This window comes from Euphorbia lathyris, chromosome 5, assembly GCF_963576675.1.
Source record: "Euphorbia lathyris chromosome 5, ddEupLath1.1, whole genome shotgun sequence".
NCBI classification, from domain to species: Eukaryota; Viridiplantae; Streptophyta; class Magnoliopsida; order Malpighiales; family Euphorbiaceae; genus Euphorbia; species Euphorbia lathyris.
In genome coordinates, this window is record NC_088914.1 from 42,251,208 (window position 1) to 42,272,809 (window position 21,602).

General features: G+C 36.4%; 1 protein-coding gene and 1 pseudogene across 4 annotated transcripts; both read right to left on the minus strand.

The window, feature by feature from the left end:
• Positions 1-487: 487 nt before the first annotated feature.
• On the minus strand, positions 488-19,608 carry LOC136229380 (alternative NAD(P)H-ubiquinone oxidoreductase C1, chloroplastic/mitochondrial). 4 transcript variants are annotated; one of them, XM_066018128.1, is made up of 11 exons: positions 19,346-19,607; positions 19,096-19,243; positions 9,705-9,800; positions 3,583-3,649; positions 3,303-3,483; positions 2,922-3,015; positions 2,629-2,841; positions 1,217-1,621; positions 1,052-1,128; positions 854-957; positions 488-778 (listed from the first exon to the last, which is right to left on the minus strand). In XM_066018128.1, exons 1-11 carry the CDS (start codon positions 19,531-19,533, stop codon positions 639-641), a joined length of 1,713 nt encoding a protein of 570 aa, XP_065874200.1. In that variant the 5' UTR covers positions 19,534-19,607; the 3' UTR covers positions 488-638. The 4 variants fall into 4 exon arrangements, with proteins under 4 accessions (XP_065874200.1, XP_065874201.1, XP_065874202.1 ...); XM_066018129.1 differs by having other exon boundaries at positions 19,096-19,295; positions 19,410-19,606; XM_066018130.1 differs by lacking the exon at positions 9,705-9,800 and having other exon boundaries at positions 19,346-19,608.
• Positions 10,858-12,893, minus strand: LOC136229030 (BTB/POZ domain-containing protein POB1-like; annotated as a pseudogene).
• Positions 19,609-21,602: the final 1,994 nt, after the last annotated feature.

The window sequence follows — 21,602 nt, forward strand, 5'->3', positions numbered from 1 at the left end:
AAATAGGTTGAATGAATCAAAATAAAAGTCCTAGGAACTGAACAAAATTTGATATGAAAGAAAAAATTTCAGATAAATTATCTATTTGTTTCAAATGAGCAAAAAAACACTCTTACGGGAAGACTATTAAAATATTTTGTGTTCCTCAATTAATTCAAGAATTAATTTATTTAATGAGAGATTAATCTTATTAAATTAATAATGAATATTAATTCCATTTAATTCAATTAATGATATCATATTGTGAAGATTAAATTAAATGTAATAAATAGGAATGGTGAACGAATTTAAGGTGGAAATATGAAAACTAGTAGCTTGACACGTCATCAATTGCAGATGGGGCATCATAGTAGTGGAAAAAAATAGTGAAAAATATGTGGTCAATGTCATCGATTGATTGCTGTTGTGGAATCATGTTGGAAGGTCTACGGAGTTCGGCTTATATATATATATATAGATTTAACACACTCTCATGCTTAGAGGTGGAAACTGAAACATGAACAATCGAATAGGTGGTTGTCTCTCATATGTAAATCCTTTTTATCTTACTAATATAGCAAAATTAAGAAAACGTTGTGATTCAGTTTGACGTAAAGGTTGAAGGTTTTATGAGAATAAAAAAAATAAAAGCAGTGCACCTACGAGCCTGAAAGAACTTTAGCAAGGGTGCTTTGTACCGACGCAACTGAATCTATGGCAGACTTTGTAAGCCAGCTGATCCCCACTTTAAGGCGGTGTTCATCTGTTGGTAATCTATATAAATATGCAATTTTCCTGGCTGCAGTATTGGCGATCCATGAGCATGTATTTAAGACCAAAAACTAAAACTCAACATGTTAGAAGGTGAAATTACCAGCATGACCAATAGGGCCCTCCAAGGTTAGGCCCTCAATGAAACTCGGCGAAAGAGCAGCATCATTTCTCCCCAGAGTCATCATTTCACCTAGATTTTGAAACCTGCCAATGAATATGCAATCAATGATCTAGAAAGGATAAATCTACAAGCAAGAAATTACTTTTTCTTGTTATCTAAATTGCTGTTGTATCCTACCTGAATGGCAACAAAGGACGGTCATTAATTGCTGCCCATATATTCCAACCAGCAAAATCTGCTTGCTGAAACGCAACCTAAGAAGAATGGAAGAAGCAAGTCAACATGTAACAATCAGTAGTTCAAAAGGGTCTATGTCCATGTTAAACTTGAGCAATATGACACCTGAGCAGTTGCTGGAAGAAGCCTCCCACTTGAGTCCCTAAGAGAAGAAGAGTCACCAAGCGCGAATATCCGTGGATGACCCTTAACACGTAGAGTTTCGTCTGTTTCTGCTTGTCCTCGGGCATTTAATGGCAACTCGCATGGCTGATCGCGAGCTTCCAGTTGAGAAAGCAGAGATTTAGAACCAACTGTCCATAACACCAGATCTGCTTCCAGAATTTGACTTTGCAATCCCCTTTCAGCAGGGTTAAGTTCCAAGTAATATTTCTCATAAATACATTGTGCTGAGATGTCCGTAATGGCACCAGTTTCGGTTGGCATTGCAGAATTTTCTGGATCACTCGCCTTCTGGATACCGCCAACATAATAACCTAATAGAAGTTCAACTTTCCTTGAAGAAAGAACCTAAATTCAATTGCAAAAGCAAGTACAAAATAATTTGTTGAGAAAAAACCCTGATGAAGTGGAAAATATAGATAAAGTGAACTGCTACATTAGGATAAAGCAAAGTAACAGAAATCGAGGAAAGTGAAGATTTTTCAAATACTGCATATCTCAAAATATTACATACTTCTACAGTGCATGTGAATTGAATATATAATCACTATAATTCAGCAGCTAAAAAGACATGGTTGCTAAAATAAGAAATTTCTCTTATATGTATTTACTGTGCTTTTTATTGTGTGTTGGTTAGGAAACTGCAACAACTAGTTACATTACAATAATATCGTTATTTGTTCAGGAATTGTTAATAAGTTGGTGTGACCAACAAATAAAAATTTAACAAACTTCCGTTATGAAATTAAGTTTGCTGGTAAAATTGAAATATATGTCAAAGGTTGATATGGAAATCGATAAACAATAAAATAAAAACAGAAAAGGTATTGAACTAGGACGAATAATCAATTCAAAGGCTTAGATTATTATGGTAAGGGGAAAAAAAGGCTATCTCAAATTCAGTGCCTCTAGAGTGCGTTTGGTACAAGGGACAAATGAGGTGGGATAGGGATAAAAAAATCCTAAGAGTCAATTATCCATGTTTGTTTTAGGGATAGAGCAATCAGATAAGGAAGGGATAAACTCCTTATCCCTCAAATCATATACCTAGCAATGGGGTGGGATAAGCTCCTACAATTTTAATGAGACGGAAAAGTCTATTTTATCACTCAAATCTAGTTTAAGTAGGGGTAATATAGTAAAATATATTATTCTATCCCTGTAGCTATCCCTATCCCACAAAACAAACATGGAATAATAATTCTCAATTATCTTATTTTTATTTTATCTCCATCCTTTATCCTTATCTCTATTTATCCCTATTCCCATCAAATACCAAACGCCCCCTAGTGCATAAGGAATAACCGTATAGAACTTGATGGACCATTTTCCAATTTGAAATCCATATATTTTACCTTAAGTGCAGCTTCCCTATTGCCGGGTGGGGCAGTTGGACAGATTGTAGTTTCCACATTAATTGCTTGGACTACCCCTCTATCCTTCAATCTCTCCGATATTGTTGCAGCCAACTCAACGCCAGAGTAACCACACCCAACAACAGCCACATGAATCAGAGATTCGTTACCAAAGTTCCTCCTCTCTAGTGCCCTTAATTTACTGTCAACCTTCTGCATGGAAGGATTACATGAAAAAGTTCAGATTGTGGAATTATATTATTTTCAATATAAATAGCCTCAGGAAGACTTACACATGCATCCTCTATGGTGGAGAATGGAAATGCAAACTCCGTTGCACCAGGTACAACATCAAGTTTTGCTTCAGCTCCCAAAGCAAGTACCAGCCTAGCTGTCCACAACAAAATAGCCCAAGCATTTTAAATTCTTCTTAAATTATGAAAATAAATGAAAAAACTGAGACAATTTACTGAAATACTAATCAGGTGCCTGTCTACTAAAATGTTAATGCACATTATGACATAAGAACAGCAGGAAATTCCATCACGACTTATCCTTTGGTGTAACGGGTAGTTGTCTAAAATATATTTTGTAGAGACAGGTTTGGCACATCCCTCATTTTCTCCAAACACCACATTCGCATAGAAACCTTATAGTAGTTAGAGTTTCAATACCAGTCATATTCAATATGGAAACCACTGGCAAGTTGCACAGTTCCCCCACATGACCCTGATGATCCATTGATTCCCAAATGATCACAAGGATGTAATAGTTTTACTTTGTCTTGCAAAAACAGCACACCAGTGCTCGCTAGCAAGTCTGAGAACCGAGGTGCAATTTCCCATGCATCTACTTCTGCATCAGTTTTTGGTAATCAACTTTTTGCTTAGATCATATACGTTGTATTGCAATAGCAAGATGAACTGCTATGCCAGTGCCGAATGAACAACATACCTCCAGACAGAAGCTCATATAGCATTGGTTTGAAAACAAAATGTTCCGACTGGTCCACAAGAAGTACCTGGCCCCAGAGCAAAAATTTATGAATATTAAAGATGTTAAAGGAATAAATATATATGGATGTGACACATTAACATAATATATTAACAGAATTGGAATCCTTTGTCAGAAATCACTGACAACAGAATAAAACCCTAGGAGAAGTAAATAACAATCCTAATTCTTATTGACAAGAACAAAAGGCCAAGAACCTATATGGAGGAAATCCTTGTGCCACAAAAGTCCCACTCGAAACCTCCTTGCGACTTCGGCCTCGTTTTCGATAAGTGGCAGAAGCCTCCATCGGGTTCCCTGTACTGCAATGTGGATGCAGGAACGTTTAGTTTGATTGGCTTTCTCCTTCGAAATTTGGATAGACGATGCTTATATGCTCATCATTCTTCTATTCCAGGATGTATTGAACCAGTTATGGCAGAGATAATAGCGATTCGGGAAGCACTATCGTAGATTAAATTGTCAGGTAGAAGTAATGTGGTAGTTCAATCGGATTGCCTTTCGGTTGTTCAAGCCATTAATAAATCAGCTCATTATTTATCATATTTGGCCAATGTGGTTCAGGAGTGTCAATTTCATTAAAGAGTTAGATAACGTGTCAATCTCTTATGTCAAGCGTTCAACGAATTCTGCAGCCCATTGCTTAGCTAAGGCGGTAGTTTATGTGCCTGTTCGTAGAGTGTGGCAATGCCCACCTTAATTTGACGAAGTTTTGTTAAAAAAAATAAAAAAAAGTAGTATACATATATTTGTAAGTTACATAATAGTATTTAGTTAATCCCTACAAGAATTTCTGGCTCGTTAGGGGAGCTAGAAATTTGCCTATATGACTATTACTTCACTACTTCTATCGCAAGGCTATATATACATATATAGACAAAGAAAAATTTATTATTTATGAGAATATTCTAATCAAATCATCAATTCCACTAGTAAAAGTAAAAACTTATTTTTCTTTAGATATTTAAAGATATCAGTGAAACTTAAAACTAAAAAAAATAGATGTAATGAACACAACTAGGCAAAAGAAGTCTAAATGCCATTATAGTGATGCCTCAATTTTCTAGAATACTAAAGGGGATAAGTAAAAACATTTAAATATATACTATAAAAGAAACTAAATAAATAAATCAATGGCGCAATGGCTAGGAAATGAAAAAATAATTGTACGACAAAGTAACTACCAATGAGCATAAGAACTAAACATCTAAGAACATAATATCCAAAGCTCAAGCTTTTCTGAAAATCTGTAGAATCTTGGAAACTTTAGATATTCTGAGAATGATAGTATCACATGCAGGGCCATCTTAAACATTTTTTGGGTCCCGTGCTAAATGAAAAAATTAGGATCTATTCATTAAAAAAAGTAATACTTTCATACAATAATAATGTTTCTACAAAATGAAACACTAAAATACTTTTAACTTGATTTTTGACATAATAAATATAATAAACATAATTTAATTAGATATTGTATAATAATAATAATAATAATAAAATAAAATAAAAAAAAAAAAAAAAAAAATTGGCCCTCAAGACTCTTAGAGCGTTAATTTTCTCGATAAGTTAACATTCACTTAATTTTCACATAATAAATAATAACAATAATTAAGTTTGGGGCCTATGTGGGAGAGCTTTTTGTACACCTTTCTCTAACTCCCCTGATCACATGAGGTTCAATCTATTTGAGAAGTAAAACTATTATTTTATTATAGTTCAAGAAAGCTAAAAATAGATAGGAAAAGAAGTAAGAAAACTATTTGAATGTTAGATAAAAGAATATAACGAATAATTAAAAAAACAAGGATAAAGTTCAAATTTGCCCCTATCATTTTTAGGAAGTGCAGATTTACCCCTAAAGTACGAAATGATACAAATTTATTCCTAAAGTTTCCAAGCAAGATCAATTTTACCCCTACATAACGGAATATTTGAACGGACTGGTTTGACCGTAATTTAACTATCACATAGAATCTTCCAAAATAACTCCGCCTGTGAGGGCCACTTGGTGGCCTTTACAGCCGGTCCCAAGCCCGGACAAAGGAGGAGGGTTGCGGTAGGTTTGTGGCGGCCAGCGTAAAACTTAGCCACATCTTATGACATGAACCATACTATAAAAATCGTTGGGGCGTTCCCTACTCAGCGAGGCGCTGCACTTCCTAGACCCGGGTGTAGTGATAAATGTGCAAGGGTTGCTAGGTCGTCGCCCCGAAGCGGTGCGCCACCCCAGGACCCGGGGGTGGTGTCAAATATGCAAGGGTTGCGGGTAAATAAGCTAGTCCACGGTAATGGTAGTGATAGGGGTAGGGGTAAGGGTAGTAGGTTACGCTTTGGGACATGGAACATAGGTTCTTTGACAGGAAGATTAGCTGAAATTGTAGATGTTATGAAGAGGAGGAGAATAAATATAATGTGCCTACAAGAAACCAAGTGGGTTGGAGCCAAGGCTAGAGAGATAGCTCCTTGGGGTTATAAGCTTTGGTACTCAGGAAAGGATAAGGGTAGAAATGGAGTAGGTATTCTCATTGATAGGGAGTATATTGATGATGTAGTAGCGGTGTCTAGGAAGAGCGATAGAATTATGAGTGTTAAGCTAGTGATAGGGGATGAGGTTGTGAATGTCATTAGTGCATATGCGCCACAAATAGGATTAGATGTCTCTATAAGACAAGCTTTTTGGGAGGACTTAGAGGAAGGAAGTGGTGCAACAGGTTCCTAGGGATGAAAAAATGGTACTGGGGTGATCTCAATGGACACGTGGGTTCTAGGCGAGATGGATTTGAGAGTGTTCATGGAGGGTATGGTTTTGGAGATAAGAATGAAGCTGGAAATGATATTTTGGAATTCGCATCAGCCTATGACTTGAGTATCATGAACACATGGTTTATGAAGAGAACATCCCACTTAGTGACTTATCGGAGTGGCGGTAATGCGAGCCAAATTGACTTCTTCTTAGTAAGGAGTGCTTGGAGAAAGAGTTATATTGATTGTAAGGTGATCCCTGGTGAGAGTACGACAACCCAACATAGAGTAGTGGTGCTTGATTTTCGAAGTAGGAAATGTATAAGAAAACAAACACCACAAGTAGAGACTAAGATTAAGTGGTGGAAATTGCAAGGGGAGAATCAACAAAAATTTGTGGATGAGATGACCAAAAAAGATGTTTGGACTTGTAATATGGATTTAGATATAGATTCGATATGGACTAAGATGGAGCATAGTATAAGGGAAGTAGCGAAGGAAGTTCTAGGGGAATCTAAAGGTAGCATGCCACCGGGTAAGGACACATCTTGGTGGACAGAAGAAGTACGACAAGCAGTAAAGAGTAAGCGAGAATCCTATAAAATATTGGGAAAATATAGGAGTGACGAGAACTACGAAAAATACAAAGAGGCTAAAAGGGAAGTAAAGAAGGTCATACGAGATGCTAGAGCAAAGGTGAATCGGGATCTGTATACAAGATTGGATACGAAAGAAGGGGAAAGAGACATATATAGAATTGCTCGGATGAGAGATAGGAAGACGAGAGATCTCGGAAAAGTTAAATGTGTGAAGGATGTGGACCAGAAAGTCCTAGTTGGAGATAAGGATATCAAGGAACGATGGAGGTCCTATTTTGATGACTTATTCAATGGAGATCGCAGACAAGATGTTGGAGATATAAGTATCCATCACGATATGATAAATCATGAATGCCTGTGGAGAATTCAAAAGGGTGAAGTCAAAATAGCATTAAGTAAGATGAAGTTGAAGAAAGCAGTAGGACCTGATGGCATCCCTATTGAGATTTGGAGATATTTGGGAGAAAGAGGAATCGAATGGTTGACGACATTCTTCAACAAAATTTGGAGAAACAATAAGATGCCATCAGAATGGAGGAAAGTATCTTAATCCCTTTGTATAAGAACAAAGGCGATGTCCAAGATTGTGCCAACTATCGGGGAATCAAATTAATGAGTCACACTATGAAACTTTGGGAGCGAGTGATCGAACAAAGGCTAAGGAGGACGGTGAAGATCTCGGAAAACCAGTTTGGCTTTATGCCGGGAAGATCAACTATGGAAGCCATCCATCTAATGAGACAATTAATGGAGCACTATCGAAATAAGAAGAAAGACTTGCATATGGTTTTCATTGACTTGGAGAAAGCATATGATAAAGTACCAAGGGAAGTACTTTGGTGGGCCTTGATAAGGAAAGGCATTTCGCGGAAATATATTGACATCATAAAGGACATGTATGAGGGAGCATGCACGAGTGTACGTACTAGTGTTGGGAAGACTGAAGAGTTTCCTATTACGATTGGAGTGCATCAAGGTTCCGCACTAAGCCCATTTCTTTTTGCCATCGTTATGGATGAACTAACAAGTTCACTTCAAGATGGTATACCATGGTGCATGCTGTTTGCAGATGATATTGTGTTGGTTGATGAGACGAAAGGAGGAGTGGAGAGGAAGTTGGAACTATGGAGACAAACTCTAGAATCTAGAGGCTTTAAGTTAAGCCGAAGTAAGACAGAATATTTGGAGTGTAAGTTTAGCGGCCATAGGAGTAGGGAGGCAGGGTCGATCACCCTAGATGGGAGAGTTGTTCAGGCCTCGGATTGCTTCCGGTATTTAGGATCTATTATCCAAACGGATGGAGAAGTAGATGGAGATGTTGCTCATAGGATTAAAGCTGGTTGGTCGAAGTGGAAGAGTGCTACGGGTTTCCTTTGTGACCCTGGCATGCCTAATAGATTGAAGGGAAAATTCTACCGGACGGCAATTAGACCAGCATTGTTATATGGTACGGAGTGTTGGGCAGTGAAACACTGCCACATCCATAAGATGTCGGTGGCGGAGATGCGTATGTTGAGATGGATGTGTGGTCATACGAGAAAGGATCGGGTGAGTAATGAAATAATTAGGACAAAAGTAGGGGTCACATCTATTGAGAATAAAATGAGAGAAAACCGACTAAGGTGGTTTGGCCATGTGAAACGTAGAGCGCTTGATGCGCCGGTTAGGAGAACCGAAGAGTGGCAAAGGGATATAGTGGTGAGGGGTAGGGGAAGACCTAAGCAAACTTGGAGGAGGGTGATCGAGAGTGATATGAGTTTACTGGGAATTGAGAAAAATATGGTAGTGGATAGGACGAAGTGGAGGGAGCGAATTTTGTCGCTGACACGACTTGATTTCACGGTTTTATATGATGGTTCATGTTAGCCGACCACGAATCATTTCGGGACTAAGGCTTTGTTGTTGTTGTTGTTGTATAGAATCTTCCAAAATCTAAACATCAATTTTGTCTAAAATATTCACTGTATTACTAACACAATTACAAACAAGTTGCCAAATGTTCAAAAACTAAGTCTGTCATGTTTAAGTCAAAGAAAAAAAAAAACAGTTGAAGTGTCTAGTTACAAATAATCTCTCAAAATAAACAAAAATGCTTCAACAAACTTGTTTGGAAAGTCCGATATAATAGTCAAATACCTGTGAAACCAGCTCATTCAAATTTTCCATTAGGGATAAACTTGTACTATTTCGTACATTATGGGTAAATCTACACTTCCTAAAAACGGTAAGGGCAAATATGGACCTTATCTATATATATATATATATATATATCTTGCATGTTGTCTATTTTTTCGAATGTAATGAAGAAATATATGGCTTTCAAGGAACTGTACGAAAGATTGAACATATTACACACTAGATTGACAAAGCTCATAGCGGTAACATTATATTAAGCAAAGTAAGGAGACATTGACATCTAGCAAAAGTTAAAATTAGGTGAAGTGGTTGCAAAGTATAGGAGATCATGGAACTCCGAACAGGCCCTTTCACTAGTTGACTGCCAATGCCATTGTTCATGATAAGATAAAAGGATCAAACATGCACAAGACTCCCTGCTCTGATGGGGGTTGAAGAAGCAACAACAAACTAATAATATTTCTTAAACTCAAGCAGCTCTTGCTGGAAGGAAGACTTGGTAAGAACATATAGAAAGGGAGAGCAGCTACTAAGTTAAGAAATGCAATTTGCATACGCAAAATATTCCTCAATTGCACACCTTACCTGAGGTTTCTTATCATCCTCCCATACAAGTGATTGTAATCTTAATGCAGTATATAAGCCTCCAAATCCACCACCTAGGATACACACTCTTGGCCTCTGTAGCCAACATACCAAATATTTTTGTCAGTGAAAGTGAGAAACACAGGTTGAAAATAAAATACATCTACATTTGTATAGAAGGCAAACTAGTATATCAATTATATAATTAAAAACCTAGTCTTCTATTGTTACTAATTGTGTGGCCAAATCAATGAGTCAAAGTGTTAGAAACTCAAAACACAGATGGCAATATTGATAATACTAATGGAATGGAAATAGAAACAATGGAGAACAAAAGATAAAATGGATAGAGCCAACCCTCTCTCCAAAAGTAGAGCCTCTGCTAAAGGCAACCAAAGAAAATACAAAATTAACTCTTCCTTCTCTATAACTATCACTTATATACTAATGACTCATACCCTAAATACTAAAACTAATGTCTTATACCCCTTTTCCTACTCATAGACTAGGTCATTCTCTATCATTACCCACCCTTTTAAAACAGTCTTGTACTCAAGACTCGAGTCAAGAACTGTTTGTTGAATGCAGTCCCTTCGAGGAACATCTTCGAATCGTAGTCTTCCATGGAATCAACCATTGGTCAATATATTGCTTGACAACTTGTTCCATATAACCACAGGCAAACGCCACAATTGTTGGTAGCTCATCATGTTTTGATTCTTTGCAATTCAAACTGTCATGAAACCAATTGAACTAAAAGCTCAACCTTATAGTTAAAGGTCCACTTCATATTGATATATTACACACCTCCACACGTGAATGCCCACTAGGCTTGAAGCGTGCACCACACAGGCTCATATTACCATGTCCTGCAATTAAATCAACAAATGGGGCTGCCAGGAATCGAACCACTTAGTCAAACTGGCTCTGATACTATGCCTACCAAATTGTATTCCTTCAATTTCCAATTGAATCATTTGAACAAGATAAGCACTAATAAGTCTAACAATGAAATTAATGGGACTGTTAGACTATTGTGGAAAACTGATAGTATCCGTGATAATTTTCTCGCGAGAGTGATTCCCATCACATTTTAATTGATTTGCCAACACTCAACTATAAACTTGATCCATCCACCCCTTTAATGTTTCAACTATTGCAAGGACTGCCCACAACAATTTTTCTGACAGCGAGGCAATGTGAATTTTGCCTTGCAATTGAAAGAACCCAAACAATGGAACTAGCTTTGCTGGTCCATGTTGCAATGCATTGACACAAAGAATCCTTGTCCACCCAGGTGGAATGCCTAAGAATACACTCGTCCAGAGGGAAACTAGGTCGCAGATTCTTCCCGCTTCAAGTTCAATACCATACCTTGCTGCCTTGGCAACTCAAACTCTACCACAAACGATGGACCAAGGATTCAGACTCCTCTGCCGCAAGGGATGGTTGCATGTGTGGAACCTCAGCCTTGAGTAAGAGGGCTTCAAGAACAAGCTTGGATGCAACATCGTGATCAAAGTAATTACATGTTAAAACCTTCTTCAACTTCCTGCAAGTCATGTACAGGAAGCGAATGAAACATGCTAGGTGCCCACCGAAGACTTTTCGGCGCTCCTCCAGTTTTGGGTATTGAACTCTGGCCCGCTTCAACACAGAGTCATATACATCTTCTGAAGCAACCTGCAGGTTGTCGTTGGAAACATTTGCCTCAACTCCAGCAAGGGGCAAGGACGTTACCTCTTCTTGAAACTTGGTCATGTCCCTATAACGAGATGCCAGATATTACTTTGCAGCATCCGTCAACGGTTGGACCGCATCTGCCATTAATATTGCAGAAGGAAGCTGTAGACAAAGCAAGGCAGATTCAGGTGTCATAGGCATATTACGCACCTGTCGGCTGCAATATCTCATGCAAGCAGCAACCTCGTATTTATCAGCAGCCATCGGCACATCAAGCAAGCCAGGAGCTGTATTAGTAGATAAGGAATTACTATCTGTAAGATTCAGAAGCTCCGCAAGTGCAGCTTCCTCTTGCAATTGACTATGGAACTTGATGAAAAATTGCAAATAAAACAGTCGTCCCCACCAAAAGCCCAGCCACCTTCGAGTCCGCTCCTTCCCCTCTCGTGATAGCACTAGCGGAGTTTCCCCCAACTCATTGATTCCAGGCTGCTGAATGGAGACAAAGAAAAGAAATTCTCTCTTTGGGTCGCTTTTGCAAATGAGATAAATTTTAGAAATTCTCTCTTTGGGTCTATTCTCAGTTTTCCCCATTGTTTGCTTGACCCGTGTCTACAGCAAAAGTAGAGAAAGGAGTCCAATAAAATAAAGAAGTGTGGCAATTCAAACAAAGTGAAGCCCATGTGTCAAGCATACAGTTAGTGGTCCCCTTCTAGGGATGGCAACGGGTAGGGTACCCGCTGGTAGTGCCAATCCCAAACTCCTCCCAACACGATCCTGCCTTCTCCTGGATCCAATTTTTATACCATTTGTCCATCTTCCCTAGGAGATACAATCCCGCCAGACCCTTCTCTTCTCTAGCGCAACTTCAAAAAGTTGAAAATACTACTGGCATTTGCTAACCAAGATGTCCACTTTTGTTCCATCGAAATTGGGCAAATCGCATTTGGGTAAGAGTTTGTTGAAGAAGGGTGGTTTACTAGAGGAATCTCCAGTATGGAATGGGTGTGGGGTGCTCAGTATTCCCTTATTTTTTTCGGGAATTGAAGGCGTAGAATGAGGAGCAGGAGAACCTTCAGGGGAAGTTTGAACTAGCTTAGCTGAAGTTGCCATGGATTTGTTAAATTCTGTCATTGTGTGTTGGTTACTAAGCTGCACCTCGCGAGCTTGAACCAGCTCCTGATGAATGGAGTCAATGCGATGTTGCTGCGCATCTTGCATATTCATCATCTGAGCTTGCATAATTTTTAGCTGAGCTGCAGTAGACTCTCATATCTCCAGAATTTGGGATCGAACCTCTTTGAATTTATGCTCAAAGGTGTCCATGGCTTCTTTATGCGCTTTTAGGCTGCTCTAGGCTTCTTTTCATTTATTATTGACCATACAGAGTGTAATGGCCAAGGAAGGAGATCTCTAATACCAATGTCAGTACCTCAGTTCTGGCATCAGAATTTAGGAAGAATTAGATGGGAGAAAGATGAGAAAAAGAGAGAAGGATTTGGGAAGGATGAATGATTTCATGTCCAGGATGATCTCACAAACATTGCACTTTTCTCTTAAATGGAGAAAAGGACAAAGATGGTTATGAACAGTTGTAGCACTTTAACAGCTGGCATAACAAACTTAGCTACAACCCAAATAACAACATAGCTACTACATTCTAGATTCTAGCTACACAGCTCAAGCTTTTAGGGAAAGTAAATAATGCAGAAATAACTGAATTAACAGAACCGTAAAAGGAAACTGAACAATAACATTTTCAGTCCCTGAACTTTCTGCGCTGTTAAGAAGAATCTATTAATTGGAATTCCGTTATGCTCAGATTTTAGATTTTAAGAACAAAATATCCAAATGCTTTTATCAGTGACTTCAGTTTCTCTTTAGGAAGATGTTGAAGTTTTTTTAAATGAAAGATTGGGACACGATTAAGAGGTTAGACATCCCAACTAGGTTGGCACCCCTAACGCACTTAACCAACCCTGAATATTATTAATAAAAAATAGAAAATTACAAAAGAGGGAGAAAATTAAAGGAAACGAATATGAGCAGCGTTACAAAGGTCATCGAAAACATGATATTGGCAAAAATAAGCCGCAGAATGCCACCAGTGGAGCGCAGACGCAGATTTGCCAAAACAGGCAAAACGATCCGCAGCTTAATTACCTTCTCTGTAGATATGAGTGATTCTATGGTTCATAGACGAGCAACGTGATAAACAACTTAACCATTCTTGCTTAATCCTTCATGGAACTGCAATAGATTTTTCACTTAGCAACTTAACCGCATATGCCGAGTCAGATTCAATCCACAAATTGTGCCAACCTCTTTCCCAAGCAGCTTCAATAGCAAAGACGATCGCCATCAGCTCAGCCGTATGAGCATAAGATTCGTCAATGTGAAAGGCGAAACAGCCCGTTACAAAACCTCTTCCGTTTCTGAAAATCCCGCCAGCGACAGCGATGCCAGGAGCACCCTCCGCAGCCCCGTCGGTGTTTACCTTAATCCAGCCTGTCGGGGGCAGAATCCAGCGCACCGTAATGAAGTCCGGTTCCGGAGGTGGCCTGACCCGAGACGTTGAAGAAGATGTTAAAGCTAAAACTAAATCTAAATGTTCTAACAACTTGAACACTACGTAGTTTGATTGAACTTGAAGTATGCATAAGTGCGTCCTAGGAGATAATATTTACTAGGTTTCCTTTGTTTTTCCTTACTGTCACTGTTCAAACATATATATTTTCTTTCAAATATCTCCTTTAATTTTCTTGTAAGGTTTTCATATAATGTAATTGGAGAAACCATAACATTCTCTAGATGTAAGCCACTTTATTCTTTAATATTTTATCCAGTAACTTTCATATTAAAATTACATGATCCTTTATAGGCCTAATATATACATCACTTCTTTAAGTTTCCCCAAACGCCTAACGTCTCCATGAACTTTCAAAACATCCTAATAACCCCTAAATTTAGGTGGGGTTTGATAAAACTTAAAATTAAGTGTTGAAAAAATAAATACTAAATTTAAATTTTAAGTGCTGAATAATATAAATGTTGAAAGTATTAAATGATATAACTGTTTGATAAATACTAAAAATAAGTATTGAATTTAAAAATACTAGTTGATAATGTTCAACTTAAAATTTTAAGTTAAATCTTTTGACTTACCCGAATAAGTGATTCTGTGACTCAACTGAAATATTTAAGTTGTGTTATCAAACAAAGTTAAAACTAATAAGCACTTAATTTATTAATTTTAAGTGCTGAAGGTATATTTGTTGACCATTTCAATGACAAATTACAGATCAGATTTGTAAGTGGGAGGCACGTGTGTTGATGTGGCATAAAATAACTGACACTATAATTTTAGTGATGATATTTGGAATAATGGAAAATTAAATATCGAATTATACTCTCCAAAGGAAAAACCTCTCTCTCTCATCTCTTCCATCTTATATATTTAATTTTCATAGACTTACCTCTCTTAATTTTTAATTTTCTTCACTTAATAATTTCCCTGTCATCACCATTTTTCGTCCATTTCTTATTGCTCCATTTTTTCGTTACTTTCCTTTCTCTCCACTTTCACCCACCCATCTCCACCGTTGAAGCTCTAAGAGATCTAAACAACCATTGAAGTCTAGGAAATATGAAACTTATGAATTATTAAAATTTGAAAGATTCCCTTTAAAATTGAAAAAGAAAACCCACATATCTTTATCTTTGAACATACAAGATCCTTCTTTGTAAATCAGAGGGATCAAAACTTGTTTCATTTATGCTTGATTGGAAAAGAAGCTTGGATGGAGCATTAAGGACTTCTTTGGTATGGAGAGTTTTATATTTATTACTAATCAGTGGCTTTTTACTTCTGAAAATGGAGGAAGGTAGAGGATTTGTTGAAGACAAATAAGTCCACTAAACTTTTTCTTGGGAAAATGGAGCTCAAAAATATTAAAGGGTAAACATGAAAAGATTGTAAGAGAGAGAGAGAAGAGTGGGTAGATTTTCATTGTGATAGAAAGAGGGTAGAGAAAGTGGTGAGAGAGGTTACTAGATTTTTCCTTTTCCACTTTGTGCCTGGCTCTCTTATTTTCTTTTCCATTTAAAAAGCGAACCCATTTTATAGTAATTTTTCGGGTTAATCCTTCTGCAGCCCCCTTAACTTGTCCAAATTGGTCATTTTACCCCTTCAACTCATCGAATGTCCTATTTACCCCCCTTAACTCCATAAAAATGGTATTTTTCACCCCCTAACTTGTCCAAATTTGTCATTTTACTCATTCTCAACTCATCGAATATCCTATTTACCCCCTTAACTCTATAAAAGTGGTATTTCTCACCACTTATGATCTTATTTACCCTCTTAACTCCATAAAAATGGTATTTCTTATCCCTTTATAATAGTCAAAAAAGTTGAAAAGAGAAAGAACGAATAAAAAATACAAATAACAAGAACATTAATATAAACAAGTTAAATGCATTATATGTAGGGATAATGTACCAAAATAGGCCTATGATTTATCAATTTAGGTTCCACTTATAAAATAGCATAAATATAGGTTTAACGTTTAAAAAAAGTTATCAATTTAAGCTTCAATAACGGATTGTAAGGGGTGAAAAATACCACTTTTATGGAGTTAAGGGGGTAAATAGAACATTCTATGAGTTGGGGGATAAATGGACAAGTTGAGGGGGTGAAAAATACCACTTTTATGGAGTTAAGGGGGTAAATAGGACATTCGATGAGTTGAGGGGATAAAATGACCAATTTAGACAAGTTAAGGAGGTTGGGGAAGCATTAAGCCTAATTTTTCAATTATATTTTGACAACTTGAATTATTAGGAACTCAGGCAGAATGCCACGTCAGATTAGGTGACTATTCATATCAAATTAAGCAAGTTTAGGAGGGCCATTAGGACGTTTCGAAAATTCGAGATAGAACCACATTTCCCATGTAATCACGTTTTCGATTTTTCAAATCAGCATTTTTTGGATCTCTCTCTAAACAGTCATTTTCTCTCTCCTAACCAAAATTACTTCAACACCAAAAGTTCAAGTAGCAAAGCTACTTAGAATATTATTTTCATCAGCTCTATAATGGAGGGTTACCTAATATTAGAGTGGTCAAAGTTAAGTGAATTTTATGTTAGTAAAGGGCAAAGTTGATAACTTCTATGTTAGGTTTTTAAGTTGAGTGGCTGTAAAGGAAAAATTTATTGGCCATGTGTATAATTTCCCCAAATTAATGGATCTCTAGTTACTGTTCTATGATCTCAAGTCATGCAATTTTATTGAAGGGGAGTAAATGCCAAAGTGACCAAAATGTTTATAGGTGGGATTTATTTTCTTTTTCAAATAATAAAAAAAAAAAAATACGTGAACCTGAGCATTACATTATTTATAATCCGACTTCAATTTTCTTTTTGGTAATTACCATTCATATTCTAGTGTCTACATTTGGATTCAAATTCTCAATTCTTGATTTGGTATGAAGGGTTTCAAAAATTTCATGCTTTGACTCATTGATTTGGCCACATGGGCTTCACTTTGTTTGAATTGTCACACTTCTTTATTTTATTGGACCACTTCTTCTACTAATGGGCTAGGACATTCTTTATCACACTACCGCCACAAAGGTCTCATGACCATGCATGCTATTCCTCTAAAAACTTCAAGAGACCCTATCAATATGAGACCCTATAGATATTCTCACCAACATAAGAATGAAATAGAAAAACTAGTTACTAAATGCTCGCCAATGGAATCATACAAACTATTCACTGTCCTTATGCCTCACCAGTATTACTAGTGAAAAAGGACGGAACATGAAGGTCCAGTGTTGACTATAGAGAACTAAACAAGGCTTCAGTCAAGAACAAATTCCCAATTCCTGTGATACAGGAACTACTAGATGAATTATATGGAGCAAGGGTATTTTCTAAGATTGATTTGCGAGTAGGCTATCACCAAATAAGGATGAAGGTTGAAGACATTCCAAAAACTGCATTCAGGACTCACACAGGACATTATGAGTTCTTGGTAACGCCCAGCCACCTTTCAGTCCCCCATGAACACAGTTTTTGCACCTTACATTAAGAACTTGTTCTTGTGTTTTTTATGACATTCGTGGAGGAGCACCTTATACACCTAGAGATGGTATTCCAGTTGCTTCAGCAACATAGAGCTCTAAAGGTTCCAAGTGTGACTTTGGGGCCTCTCATGTATCATTAAGGTCAACGGCCCTGGGTGTAATTTACCCTTAATGTATCATTAAGGTCAAAAAGGAGAAGCCAAACGTGAAATTTAAGGATATATTTTCATAAAAAGGTTATTAAACTCAAAAGCTGAGGGTGTTAAGTGATATATGTAAGTCAATTATTTTAACTTGTCATGTTAAGAGAGCTTTTACCGAACTAAATCATTCAAGTTATTGTGGTTAAAGCGTCATATTCTTTTGTTCATGCTTGGAGGAAAGCTAATGCTCTGAAGTGGTCCTTTTCTACTGCTTCTTTGGTTCCTTATAGTGTTTGGGGCTACCCTCTGGTTGGTTTCGTCAAATGCAATTCAGATACAGCTAAGTTCTGGCAGCAATGGAAGCGATTTAGGTTGGGTGGTTCGTGATGATGCAAGGAGTTTCTTAGCTGCAGGTCTTTGTTGAATTCTGTTCGCTCATGATCCTCTTATGGAAGAGGCACGTTCTTGTAAGGAAGCCCTTTCCTGGCTCAAGGTGAGTGGCTAGTGGCTACACACAGATTTTCATGGATATGGATTCACAAGTTCTAGTGCTTTCCTAGCAAGGATCTTATTCTTATTTATCTATGTTGGTTTAGTTAAAGATCATTATAAGGTTTTATCGCTTTCTTTTGATTTTTGTCAATTTTTTTATTAGACAAGCAGACAATCAGGTTGTTCATATTTTGGCACGAGCTGTTGAAAAGACACTCCTGTGGCGCAAAAGGCGTTCGGCTCCAAGCATGTCGCATGAGAAACCAAAAGGAGCGTTCTGTTCAAGAGGCACTTGCATGAACGCGCGCAATCTTATAAGGAAGACACCAGACAAATTTTTGAGGGTTAAGTAGTTTTTTCAATCTCAGTTCTTCCCTATCTATATCATCTATGCTGAAATTAAATTGGGATAAAAAAAAATTAAACAAAAGAGGGAAAAAGCTTTGAATGACAGACATATTGCAAAGAATGACAGAAAAAATGTTGTCCCGTTTTAAAGACCAAGATGCAATTTTGTAGGATTTGTCATAATTGCATGATAATTCTGAGTCTAATTTATGCTATTTTTTGCATTTTCTGTAAAAATAAATAATTAAAAAATTTATTTTTCATTCTTTACTGTGCCTTGTGTCGCCAGGAACTTCTTGCCTTAAATAACTATGGAATATTTTTTAATTTTCAAGTGCTTAAAGTGATTATCGACATCCCCTACTCATCATCTCAAAACAATCTTATTCATCACACATCACATTCAAATTGATCGTTTAAATTCGTTGATCCACTTCCTGAAAATGTATTAACTTCCACATGTAGAGTGATAAGGATATTGTCTCTTAACTCGATATATTTCCTTTAACTAATCTGGTATCAGTAATATATATGCAAATGCAACAATGACAAAAGATATATCCCTGACCATCATTGTAGATGCATAGTAATACCATATTATGATTTGACTAAATTATGCAAACAGAGTCTAACCTTGTTATCAGGCCAAGTATAAATCCTTGGTTGTACTTCCAATTGAGATAACTCTGCGACGCCTTCATTCTTCCCAATTGCACCCGAAGTAACAAATTGAATTCCTCTCTTCGGGACGTTTGAACAGAAGGGGGAGCGTACGCCCCAGCTTTGACAAATAGGAAACAAGTTACCTAGTCGCTTTCCACCACTTGAAATCCCTAATTAAAACACCAAAGTTAGACAAGTTCAATACGAAGGAGAGACTTACTTAGTAAGCTGGGAAATTGATAAATGGAATAGAGTTTTGTCGGATAAGTGACAAAGAACACAACTATTAAAAGGCAGTAGTGTTGCTGCGGAAGCAGACAGCGCCACGATCGCCATTGGAGAAACAATCTCTCCTATTGTATGTTGAGCAAAATGCAGAGACCTCTGGATGCGAATGTCGTGTGGCATTCCGGTGCACAAAAATCTTTATTCGATCGTTACCATGGGGTTTCACCAGGGATGGATGGGCGGCTGGCATGATGACACCAAGTAAATAGAGAGAAAAAAATACTTTAATTTAAATGTGCTATATATTTAAGGAAAAAAGCATCATTAGCCCCATGTTCGATATTTTGGTTCATTAAACACTTAATCTTTTATTTGGATACATTAAGTATCTGATCATTTATTTTTTATCTCATTAAGCTATCAATGACAAATTAGTAAGTTGTGAACATGTAATTCGGTTAACAGACTGTTATTCATCCCACATGCATTCGAAATTTGTATCTTTTCACTGTTTGAAAACAGTTTTGGATGTGTAATGTGGCTATAGGAAAACTATAAAAACTTTAATTCAAACTGTAAAAAAAATATTTTTTTAATAATTTCAAATGCATATGAAGTTAATAGCGTCTTTTTAATAGAATTAGATGTTTACAACTTACTAATTTGGTCATCAATGGTTTAATGAGACAAAAAAAATACATGATCAGGGACTTAGGTGCTGTTTGATAAAACTGAAAATTAAGTACTGAAAAAATAAGTACTGAATTTTAAGTGCTGAATATTATAAGTGCTGAAAATATTGAATGATTTCATTTAAAAAAAATATTAGTTGATAATGTTTAACTTAAAATGATAAGTTAAATATTTTGACTTATCAAAATAAGTGGTTTTTGACTTAATTAACTAATTTAAGTGGTGGAAAAACAACCGTTATCAAACGCACTTAAATTAAATAAGTGCATAACATTTTAATTTAAGCAATTAAGTGGTTTATCAAACAAGGCCTTAATGTATCCAAATAAAAGATCAATGACTTAATGAACCAAAACATGAAATGATACTTTTTTTTTTTTTGCTTATATTTAATGGCAAATATGATTTTGCTGTATTTCTTTTACTAAAAAAAATAAATAAATTTGTTGTTTTGACCAATTTACAATTAAAAGTTGCAAACAGTATTTTCATGATCTATGCAGTTTACAAAAACTCAGTTATCCCGTCAAATATTATTATAGTTAATATTTATTAAAAAAATGAGCAATTTTGAGTAAAATAACTCTATAAATCAGTTAAGGTTGGCTTGAATGGTTAAAGACTTCATATCACTTAACATACTTTTTTTTAATCGTAATCCAGTAAATATTGGATATAGTTTTTTATTATACTCTTGTTCTTGATTTCGTTACTTTACTTTCGTTTTTCATCATTTCCATATATGTTAAGTTTTTTTTGTCAATGTTATTGCTTAAAACAACAAAGAGCTTTTTTATTGTTATCTTCAAATGTTTAAGAAATTTTGTTAAATTTTCTCAAGGGAGGATAAACCTTCTACTTCTGAATCTAGTGGTGAGTATTTTCAAATCTGTAAGAAATTTTATTTAAGTTTTCTCTAGGATAAACCTTTTTCTTTTGAATCTAGTGGTGAGGAGTTTGATGGTAAGAGAAAATATATTGCTAAGGTCTCTCAATAAAATCTACTTTCATATTAGTGACCCTGATGATGTTCTACCAACTTGATAACATCTGAAATATGATCCAAGGAGTAGTATGAAAATAATGCATAAAATCAAGGAGCTGCCAGCATCTTAACCAGTCACATGTCACCAAAAGACTAGTGTGGTCGTATCCCTTCCAGGTAAGGGATACACCAGGACAGATGCAAAGGTTGGCATGGACATATCCCCCCACATAAGGGATACATCAAAAGGGATAGCTATTGATCCGTCATTACACATCATGACAGTTATAAGAAAATGGGTGGGATAGTAACTGAGTAAGGAGCATCTTTAAGTCAATTACATTGTTTATAAATGGCATTCAATGAACAATGAAGGCATGACTATTCAGTTCTAGGGTTTAATTTGGGCCGGGTGTGAAATTTTAAAATTGGTTTTAAAAGGTTTTCAGGCACTCGGGGTCAAATTTGAACCAATTAAAAGTTTGTGGATTGGAAAAGTATTTCGTAAATTTTGATTGATAAATTCACAGATTAAAATTATTTAGGTTAAATAATTTTGATAAAATGAATT